General features: G+C 47.8%; 1 protein-coding gene across 3 annotated transcripts; it reads right to left on the reverse strand.

The window, feature by feature from the left end:
• Window positions 1-7506, reverse strand: DYNLT1 (dynein light chain Tctex-type 1). 3 transcript variants are annotated; one of them, XM_078878370.1, is made up of 5 exons: window positions 7327-7506; window positions 4786-4806; window positions 3893-4016; window positions 2761-2838; window positions 1-1510 (listed from the first exon to the last, which is right to left on the reverse strand). In XM_078878370.1, exons 1-5 carry the CDS (start codon window positions 7351-7353, stop codon window positions 1440-1442), a joined length of 321 nt encoding a protein of 106 aa, XP_078734496.1. In that variant the 5' UTR covers window positions 7354-7506; the 3' UTR covers window positions 1-1439. The 3 variants fall into 3 exon arrangements, with proteins under 3 accessions (XP_078734496.1, XP_078734495.1, XP_078734494.1); XM_078878369.1 differs by having other exon boundaries at window positions 4765-4806; window positions 7327-7504; XM_078878368.1 differs by lacking the exons at window positions 4786-4806; window positions 7327-7506 and having other exon boundaries at window positions 3893-4751.
• Between the last annotated feature and the right edge of the window lie 3224 nt (window positions 7507-10730).

Below are 10730 nucleotides of genomic sequence, written 5' to 3' on the forward strand. Positions count from 1 at the left end.
TTTGTCACTAAAATGTGAAATAAGTTTATTTTTGCATGAAAAAAAATGTACAGGCAAATTTTAACAAACAAAAAACCATTAAAACCATGACCACATATGCTCACGTTTTGATAGCGTCACTCAGCACTGGTGAAATAAGTATGTTGTATGCCACAGCCATGTCATCTAAGCCCTAGATTAAGGTGGTGAAAACATAACTCACACAAATCATAACACAACCAATTAAACCAGTCGGGATAATCGCTTGTACTGGTACGAGGAGGCAACTAGGGTTGGGCAAGCTTCATTGATTGTTCATCAGGAAATCGGACAACACAATTGAATGATCGGCAAAGGTTACTTCTTTCAGAATTCTAGTGGACGCTGCATGTAAAATGTACAAGCCATTATTACAGATGTTCAATGGTCACAATTTGGAATCTCTATTTATTCCACAAAACCTATTCCTTTGACTGTGGTGTCTGTAATAACCTGCCGTGGTATGAATGTATGTATATACTCTACAGACATATAAACATCTAATAATTTTCATGTGTACTATGATAGGAAGAATCGAATTTAATAAATCATGAAAATTTTTACTGGAGTAACAAGAAAATATGATATAGTTTTTTACTGACGAGTAAATCAAGAATAATTTGAAGGAGCGGTACAACAAAACTTAATCATAACTGATGCGTTTTTTTATTGAATTTCATTACTTGTAGCGCGTTGGGATCCCAGTACTGGCATCGTTAAATTGTGAATTATTTCACGCGCAGGCTGTGGTCTCTACATGCTGTGGTGCTCAAATGTGCTGTGCTGCGTGCGAGTGAACATGGTGCGCGTGTAGCGTTACGAGCAGTCCACAGCACTCGGTCTGCTTAATGGCAGGTGGCGTGCAGTGGTGCGATGTGATGTCTACCGGAGTTCCGTACAAGTTTTGCTGCACAAAAAAGTACAGCGCCTCCTCAGAATATCGGGGGACGAGTCGGGGATGGGGTTTCCTGGTTTATACTTTTTCTTAGCAAAACCCAAAAATGTCCATTTATCCCATTTACAGCTTCCAACGTTCGTTGCAGGAGGATCGATAAAGCCCACCGCTGAAACCACCGAAAAACGACGAGCCAAATTCTAGTGACGCACAATCCAATGCGACAGCAATGAATTTTCACCTACGGGACAAAACTGGAACTGCACTGGTGCGGACGTTTTCGAGCAGCGTGGAGATGCAGTTAACATTTCCCCTGGACGCCGGTCAGTTTTGAGGTTCGGGAGTGCGATTTGAATTAATTTTCAATATTTAGGGGGTCTGCCGCTTCGTACGTGTGCATGTGTGGGACGCGTTGTATCCACCGACGTTATCTCGAGGACGCCCGGCACGGCACGTATCGGCGTGAGCGGTGTGGGGGGGGGGGAGCAGGCTGTGCATGAGGCGATGATGTGGCACTGGCGATGGTTCAGATGGCCAAGCCGAAGACGGACACGATGCAGTACATGGACTTGTTCTCCCATCGCACCGTGCAGCTTCCTGTGGGGGGAGGGGGACGGACACCAGGGCGGTCGTACGTGTCATTGGCAGAACGCAAGGGAGGGGTTTCTTTCTAAACGCGGTTGCTGAGCGCAGGCCCGCAGGTCCAAAAGATCAAGCATCCAGAAGCGAACAGCACGATCAAAGTTGTAACAGATAAAGAGTGCATGAGCAGGTTTATTGATGGTGTGGAAGCAGTTGTGACCTGCAGTGTGTGGGTTAAAGAGTGTGGATGAAAGAAAACAGTCTGGTTTTGTTCAGGTCGGACATAACAGTGAATCTACCAATCATGTTAAAACGAATTTGATGCAGGCCAACATTTATTTGTTAAGAGCCACACCCTGCCGATGAGACTCAAAAGTCAAAGCCAGTTGATGATTTGCATCGTTTAGACAAATGCTGTTAGAAAACACGAGGCTAGAATGGCCAATGGTCGGTGAACTAAATGTTTGTTTGATGAAATGGACACACCGCTCTTATAAGGAAAATATTTTGTGTAGAAGGCAGGCTAACTGCTTGAGGATGGGAGCAGAGGTAATAGTCAAAATGTAGTACATTGGTATTCGTGCCATTCTTATAGGGCAAGACTATCACGAAGGCATGATGTCTCACAGACAGTCTGCAGGAGTTGTATGACAGGGAGCAATGTTGCTCTTTGTAATCCCAATTAAGTAATCTGCAGGTAATTTTTCAAGTTCGAACCATGACGCCAACACACAATGGCCTTGCTCTATTCCACAACGCCATGGAATATTTAAAGCACATGCGAAGCAGACCACGCGTAATATTTTATGGATAATAGACTTGAACGATAGTCTTGTGTAGGATGAAAGAGACTGCGTGTTTGCGGGCATGTGTGCACGTGTGTGTGTGCACACGTGTGTGTGTGTGCACACGTGTGTGTGCGCACGTGTGTGTAGGGGTTAGCACGCTGTGCTACGAGCCCGGCGACCCGAGTTGATTCCCAAAATCAGGTCGCCGGGTTTCAAACGACGATCTGAAACGGTCCTGGGCATCCCCTAGATCGATTCAGCCTCAAATGTGTACTTGGTGCGGTGTTTAAACATCGCCACTGGGGAGACAAAGATGGCTCGGCATGGTGTCCGCCCACCGCCTCGTGTGCCGTTCAGGCATTCATTGGCACTCGCTAAGAGCACTTGCCCCTACAGTCTGTTAAGGCTATACGGGGGATCTTTGTCTTTGCGTCTGCGTATCTGCGAGCGCCTGGACGCATGCGTGTGTGTGCTCACCGTCCGTGCTGTTATCCCAGAAGCAGGAGCTAGCCGTGTGAAGCCCCGCGCCATTCTTCTGCATGATCACGCACGTCACTGTTGGCACAGACCACCACCCCCCTCGGAGCTCAGCACAATTCACTCGCCATTACCAATTAACAACACGATCATTAGCGTCGTTGTGGAGAATCCAAGTAACAATAAATAAGCATGCCAGGACGCATCCTTCCCATATGTCCCTCCACATAGAAAAAAAAGCTTTTTTTTTATACATCCATCAGTCACACAGCCTTTTGGGAGTGCATAATTTTAGCATAAATGGTTCACAAGACAAGCAGCCTCTGGACTGCTTTTGACATTCATTTTCTCATGAGGGGTCAGGCTTGCTTGAACCAATGCTGCTGAACTGCCAGATGCTGCTATTTCAGTGAGACTTCCTGCATAATGGGCATATTTATTGAAATGTATCTTAAATTCACAATATATGCATTGAATCGTTAATATGACTTCTTTATTCATGACCAATACAAATGATACACAAGCATATATGCGATATTTACAGAACAGAGCATATTTAAATGTTCTGATTATTACTACGACTGTTTACTCAGGAAAGCCTCAGTCTTAAAACTTTTTCAGAATAATCCTACCAAGATGTTGCCATGTGTAATTCGAAATGAGTCATTTGCATAATGGGTTTTGGGTTCTAACCGCGTAAATATAAATGTGTGTCATAAACCCACCTCCACTCGACACAGTCAATTAGTAAGGTTTGTCACGTGAACAAACCATGCGAATTAGTCACTACAGCACACCGGTTCTTTGGAAAGTAACTAATTGGCATGTTTTATTTATGTGACAAACCTTACTAATTGGCAGTGTCAGGTGGTGGTGGGTTTACGACACGTTTATATTTACGCAATACAACCCAAAAACCTTTACTATGAATAATGTTCGTTGAGAAAGCCTACGTGTTTAATTTCGTAATTTGCAGATTATTTTTCAGCATTGGTATGTTTGGCCAACACCAGTTACATTGTGTGGGTGTTTTTTTTTAGTTCAGTATAAACTCAGCATTTGAAACCTGCAGCCTTTGTAGAATGTGAACACACAGGGAGGCCTGTCACAGCCACCCGTGAGTGACACCCACCGATGTACTTGAAGGGCTTGTTGAGCTTGGCCAGCTGGTTGAGGCACTGCTCCACCACGGTGGACGTCCACTGGTTCACCTTGTTATGCTGATAGGCGTTACCTCCAATGGCACTCTCCACCGACTTGGGATACAGAGGATCAGAAACAATCACTTGCGTGCCCTCTCGCCGTGGCGCGTTCCCAGCGACGGCGGGCTCGTAATGCAGGCTCATTCCTAACCACCGCGTGTGTGTGTGTGTTCCTCGTCACGGTAAGCTCCACAGCCGAGGGGGTGTTGGCAACTCTGTGCTTATCCCCCACACTGTGCTCCCAAACGTGGTACGTTCCTCCTAGTCACAGCTGGGTCCTTAATGCTGCACATTCCCAGCCACAGCGAGCTGCGAGCCACACCACGTTCCCAAACAAAGTGTGCTTCTAACCTTTACACCTTTCTAACCACCGCAGATCCTAACTAATACGTGTTCCTGGAGCCATGAAGGCAGAAGGCAGTGATTCATGATCACTTTGTACCATTCACATACTTTATAAACCTAATGAGTAAATTACTAAAGTGGGACAGATGTCATTGTGGAACGATTCACTCTTTTATTAACAGGTGAATCAGATCAACCCCATTGCTCACGGTCCCGCAAAGCACCAATCCATCCAGAACCCGCCGCACACCGACTGATCTCATCACTGCATCTCCGCGCCAAGCGGACTCTCTCAGGCTGCCACTCGTTAGTGTCGACGACCATCGGCCATAATCAATTTGAGCGATAACGGGTGAATCTGAGCGTGGCTTTACGAGGGAGGCGTGATGCCTCAGACCGTTTCACACCCCCCCCCCCAATACCACGTTGTGCGTCCAAGTCAGTCGGAGCTTCTCACCTCCTTGATGATATTGCTCACCTCGTCCACAACAAATGCAGCCTGGTGGTTAAAATATGAAAAAACAAATTACGTGTTTTAGTAAAGTACTTACACCAATTGCCAAACGATACAACAAAGTCAAAGTGATTTCCCAAGTCCAAGTTCTGCAGAAATGAGCATCGAGACCGTGCTCATCTCTGTTGTTCACAGCCCTAATCCGCTGGTGAATATTCCACATTCCTATGATTTCCGCACACAGTACAGAAGGTCCTGGGGGGTTGACTCGTTAAAAGGGCGGCAACGGACTCGGCAAAGGTGGCGATTGCACCCAAATGCTCGCACCTCAGCCCACTTGTTTACAAGGTCATGGTTCGAATCCAGTGGCTGCCCTGATTATTACGGTGGGAGTAATGACCATGATACGACGAGTACGACTACAGCGCACCGTCCACTTCACAGTGGACTATCGCATCCCCTGACGTCATTTGCAAGAGCAGGCCACCGTGTCCTTGGTCCAAAATTAACCCACAAATGACACCGACACGGATGACTGTGGGTTCCGTAACTTCTGCAGCCACTATTACAGCGCGGGGAGACGTTCTGTGAGAATGCAGCAAAATCAATCCGACTCGTTCACCTCGTATCAAGCAGCACAATTATCGCTTAAATTACTCAATTATGATAACTAATGGATTCAAAACCTGAAAAATACTGGCTTATAATTGCTAAAATTAAGCATTCTTAGCAATCACGAGACTGAGGTCAGAAACACTGCATGGAACCACACCAACCACACTGCAGGGAGTAGTCACACGTCCCCTGCTTCACAGGTGACCCCATTCAACAACGCGCGACTTAGCGCCGGTCGTCATGGCAACTCGTAGTACACACAGCGCCGGCTGGTGGGGGAAGCAATCAGCCATCATCCATCTACTGCTGGATAAAGGCGTCCCCAAGCCGCTCTCTCGCAGCACCCGCACACAAGCAGTTGCGTATCGCTCCATCCAAAGAAACCTCAGGCGTCCATCCAATCGCCTTTTAAATATCCCTAGAACAAGGATTGGAATAGGTGACAAAGCCGTTGCAGCACCAACATGTTGGAACAACGGCCTTGTTTTACTCCCTCTCAACGTCGAACATCTTCCTTAAAAAAATATCCTGAAGCAGAAGATTAGTGCTGGATAGAATCACATTTGCAAATGTGATTTGTAACGTTGACCATTACCTGTGTAGCGGTAGTTAATGTTATATTTTTTTGAGGGCCTCCTGCTGTGTGGTGGCGTTGTCTCGGTGTGGTCTGGGACTATTTTGTCGTTTTTTTGCCGCCTTGCCCAGTCTTGATAAATGGGACAAATATAATTTATTTGTGTTTTATTTATCCTGCGGCTGCCAAACCACCGAGTCTCGTCATGGGACCTTGATACATGGGACAAACGCATTTAATAATAATAACAGCCAAATGCAGTAACAACCCGAGTCTTGAGAACGCTTCACCAAGTTGGGGGTCACGAGTGTATTTTGTTCTTAATCAAGAGAGCAGGACAGTCGAGTTTTCACGAGTGAGGTCGTTCTTCCCGCACTGGATCCGGCTTATGTTTGGACAATTTTATATTAAAAAGTCCACGCCTCTGTACGGGAGGAATCCAGCGAAACCACCACCAAGCATTGGATTGGAGACTGTCACAGCCGGTTCCTCAACTCATTCGCTGTGCTGCCATCTCCAGGCCGCACGGCAGCGCAATTGGAGGATTCGCAGGTTTGCGAGCCGCCACCACCGCCACACCCGGCACGCACAGCCAGCCGGTGAACGTCCCGCAGCCAGGGGGCCTCTGCCCACCACCAATACCACCACACCATCCACCACCACTACCACCACGCCATCACCACTACCACCACACCACCATCATCACTTCCACCATCCACCACCACAATCATTACCCTCGCCGCCGCCACCACAACGAAATCACCAAGATCACCAGCAGCACTCCAAGGGCAACCATAACTCCGCCACACACCAATTATCACAACACCACCACCACCCCCACGACAATAGCCACCATGACAACCGCTACACAATAATCAAACAATACCATCAAAATTAGATTTGAAGCTTTCGTGACTGCAGGAATCCTTTCTCTTTGGTTCTTTCGGTAAAGTCACGTGGGTAGAAAATAAATCTCGACGTTTTTCTTGCTGTGGGTTTCCCATCTGATGATTGCTTGTGTTGCAATCGAAACGTCGTGATACATTTTATTTTATACCTACGTGACTTTACCGAAAGAACCAAAGAGTAAAATACCCTCACCACCGCCACTGCAGTAACCGCCACCATGACAACCACAACACCAACAAGCACCACCACCACCACGATAACCACCACGATAACCACACCAATCACCACGAGCACCACACCAACCACCACGAGCACCATCGCCACTACAATGGCAACAAATCACGACAGCGGCGACAAGACCACCGCCACCTCCATGGGACCCGGCGGGCGATCAGGGCCCGGCACCGCAAGCCACACAACAACCACCGCCGCCACCGCCGCCTCGACTACACAGCCATCGCGAGCACCTCCTCTCCCGATTGAAAGTCGTCCATTGCGAGAGGACGAGAGACTTGGGGTGGACGAGAGGCTCGGGGTGGATACGGGGTGGACGCGAGGAGTCGAAGCGGGACCCTCGACTTGGCTGGGTGGAGGCCTCCGTCGTTATCGCCGTTGCGGTGACGTCACTCGGAATTCGTGGGTAGTCATTCGGTTTACGGGTGACGTCATAACACCGGGCTGTGCGCGTGACGTCAACGCGCCGTGACGTACAGTCGACGTGGTGGTACTGGGTTGCACGGGTGACGTCATTGGGGCGAGTTGTAGTGTTGACGACATCGATGCTGCGCGCCACTCCCGGAAAATTGCGTCAGGACGACGTCCACCAAGCAATTTAGTGCTGACGTCATGTGAACAGGGAAGTAGCAGCGCCACCTTAGCCGAGGGGAAATAAAATACTGAGCCCTTGTATGGCAAATGCACAATCACGCTCTTCAATAGTCTCCGAAATACCTTGTGGCTAAACGTAAATATGTTTTTTTTTTACAGTGAACATGCGAGTCCTAGAGAGGCGTGGCAGTGGGTATTGGGTTATGATGGCATCACGCCCACTGCACCAGCCAATCAGCTGCCAAGAAGTGAGCCCCATGCAACATGGCCGCCGTGAAGTCACCCTCATGCAACATGGCCGCCGTGAAGTCACCCTCATGCAACATGGCCGCCGTGAAGTCACCCTCATGCAACATGGCAGCCGTGAAGTCACCCCCATGCAACATGGCAGCCGTGAAGTCACCCCCATGCAACATGGCCGCTGTGACGTAATGGCCCTACATGTATCATCATGGGTGAGATCGCGTAAATATAAATGTGTCGTTAAACCCGCCACCACCCGACTCAGCCAATTAGTAAGGATTGTCAGGTAACAGAACGTGCCAAGTTGTTACTAGTACAGCACACCGGTGTGTTGGAGAGCAAATCCAGACATGCGTTTAGATTATTTAGATGTTTTGCTGATATACATGTCCACGTGATAAGCCACTTCGTTGAGTGGTCATTTGTGGCCAGGTCGCTTCAGAAAAAATAAGTTAATAGCTCATATTCTAGGTTTTTGGGTTGTTGTTAAACCCGCCACCACCCAACACAGCCAATTAGTAAGATTTGTCACGTAAACAGAACATGCCAATTCGTTACTAGTACAGCACACATGTGTGTTGGAGAGCAAACCCACAACATTTACAATTCGAGTACCGTGACGTTTCGTCAGTATTTACAACCAGCATCATCAGGCGACAGCCAGAGTTGTGGAGAAATCCTCCTGTTTCGGTCTTAAATAGAGGGATAAATGTGATGGCGTCATCTTATTGGTTCTTTCGGTAAAGTAACGTAGATGGGAAATAATAAAAGATAATAAAATACAAATTCTCACGACATTTCGGCCACAACACAAGCAGCCGTCCTCAGGTGAAGAAACAGAGCTGTCGGAAAGACAGCTTCCCAATGAACACCGCCAAGCTTGGCAGCGTATATTTAAGCTGGGTCGGGGGGTGATGGCGTCACTTCTTAATATCCAACTACTAATGTATGTATGTATGTTGAACTTCTTTCGCACCGTACGTAACCAGCCGAGCTAATCCGGAGATGCGGGAACACCAAACTAAACACAAAAAACTGTTCTAAAGAAATTAGCTTTCAACCGCGATTTAAAAGTGCGGAGCTCCCAGTGGCTTCAAAATATAGGAAGGAAGAGCGTTCCAGACGGCCGCAGAAGCGCATCTGAAAGCGCGCGATGCGGTGACCATCTTTGTTCGGTGGCCAGCCAAAAGCCGCTGCTGCGTGGGATGACTGGAGTTTGCGTGATGGTTTATGCTCCTTGACGAGATCAGCAAGGAAATGTACTATACAGCACTATACAGTAGATTTCAATACAGCCATACCCGGTTTACGTCTCCCCCTTTTACGTAATTTCACAAATACGTCGTCACTTTATTAACACCACTACGGTACCTGATTTGCATCGCCTCAACCCACACTTACGTCGGTGACAGCATCATCGTCCATCCTTTCTCGTTATCCGTCGCCTCTCAGTCTTCGCCTCCACCACCGACCCTGTAAATCGCTTTGACGGACGTCGTTTCGGTAATCATCGTCGCACCTTTCAGGAATGCATCCCCGACGTAAACCGGGGTATTATTTCACTACCCCACCTTCAATCCTAATTTCGGCTCCACCTCACAAACATCTCTTATAGGGGTCACTAAAATATTTAAAAATTAAACACAAACGTCACTTGAACCGCCACTGAACTTGTTATAACGTACATTGAATAGCAACATCAAACTATTTATTGACTTTTTCTTCTCTCTGGAATACATTTAGTATTTTTTGGCTATTTTTGAAAGCCAAAATATTGACATCTAGCGACCTCTCGAGGCATATAATGTGTGCGCTTTGCGGATGGTTGACAATACTGCCCCTGATCTGCACGGCGAGCCAGAGCCATTGCCCTGTGGCGACAAGGGCAGAATCCGCCGTTCATAAATACCAACCTGCAGAATCGCGCTGCTAAGCCACAGGCGTTAAGCATTCACGAATAGCGGGCACGATATTTACTACTTGCAATGGTAAGTGGACTTCGGAAGGACACTTCCCTGGAAGGGATGATGATGGCTAGCTGGTTGTTGAGACTGATGATAGTGAAGGAGGAAATGCGTGCCCGAAGAGGAGTTGGGGCATTAAGTTCTGCTCGTGTCCTGGAACCACCATGGATCAATGTATCATGTGACCGTAAGGAGATGGCATTGCTATGGCTTGGGCAAGCCATCATACAGCAGTGGAGAAATCGTGGATGATGTTGACATGAATTAAAAAATATATATCGATTCCTAGAAATGAATTATAATTCACTTTCATCTTGAGAATCAATAGAAAACAAAAACAAATGGATGTATCATTACACCGGTATAATGCCCATTGAAAGGGTAATCGCATATTTAACTTTTATTGGCCATTGATACTGTCGGGATGTAGATAGAGTCTCTATGGCGTGTACGCCACCTAGGTTCAGGAGCAGGTAACTGCGTGGTCCCGTTAAAGGGAGAGAGAGGGCACGTGAACGGCACGGGGTAGCAAGGGGGGCCCGAAAAGGGGGCTTGAGGGACACGTGACGCTGGCCCCAGTTCCTTCGGGAGAGATCGAGAAGGGGGCGTGGCCGGAGGCGGATCGAGGCCACGCTCGACAGGATAAGAGGGATGGGGGGGAGCGATCGCGGCTGTCTCGAGGAGTGAACTCACCGTGTACGTCTCTTCGGTCTTCGGTCGTCAATCTTAGATTGTACTTTCAGGCTCCGTGGATCAGGAAGAAGTTAACCTCTTGACCCGGTTACGTAGTGACCCGGTTGGGGTCTAGTTAACCCGTTGTAACGTTAAAGTAGTCG

This window comes from Lampetra fluviatilis, chromosome 50 (genome assembly GCF_964198595.1).
Source record: "Lampetra fluviatilis chromosome 50, kcLamFluv1.1, whole genome shotgun sequence".
In the NCBI taxonomy this organism is placed as follows: Eukaryota; Metazoa; Chordata; class Hyperoartia; order Petromyzontiformes; family Petromyzontidae; genus Lampetra; species Lampetra fluviatilis.

Bases quoted from the DNA above. Each gene is read 5' to 3' on its own strand.
- DYNLT1 (XM_078878368.1), bottom strand. From the start codon at position 4,106: ATGAGCCTGCATTACGAGCCCGCCGTCGCTGGGAACGCGCCACGGCGA. The intron at 2,839-3,892 runs GTGGGTGTCACT...CTGTGCCAACAG, and splicing joins CAAGCCCTTCAAGTACATCG to TGACGTGCGTGATCATGCAG. The intron at 1,511-2,760 runs GTGAGCACACAC...CTCCCCCCACAG, and splicing joins CTGGGATAACAGCACGGACG to GAAGCTGCACGGTGCGATGG.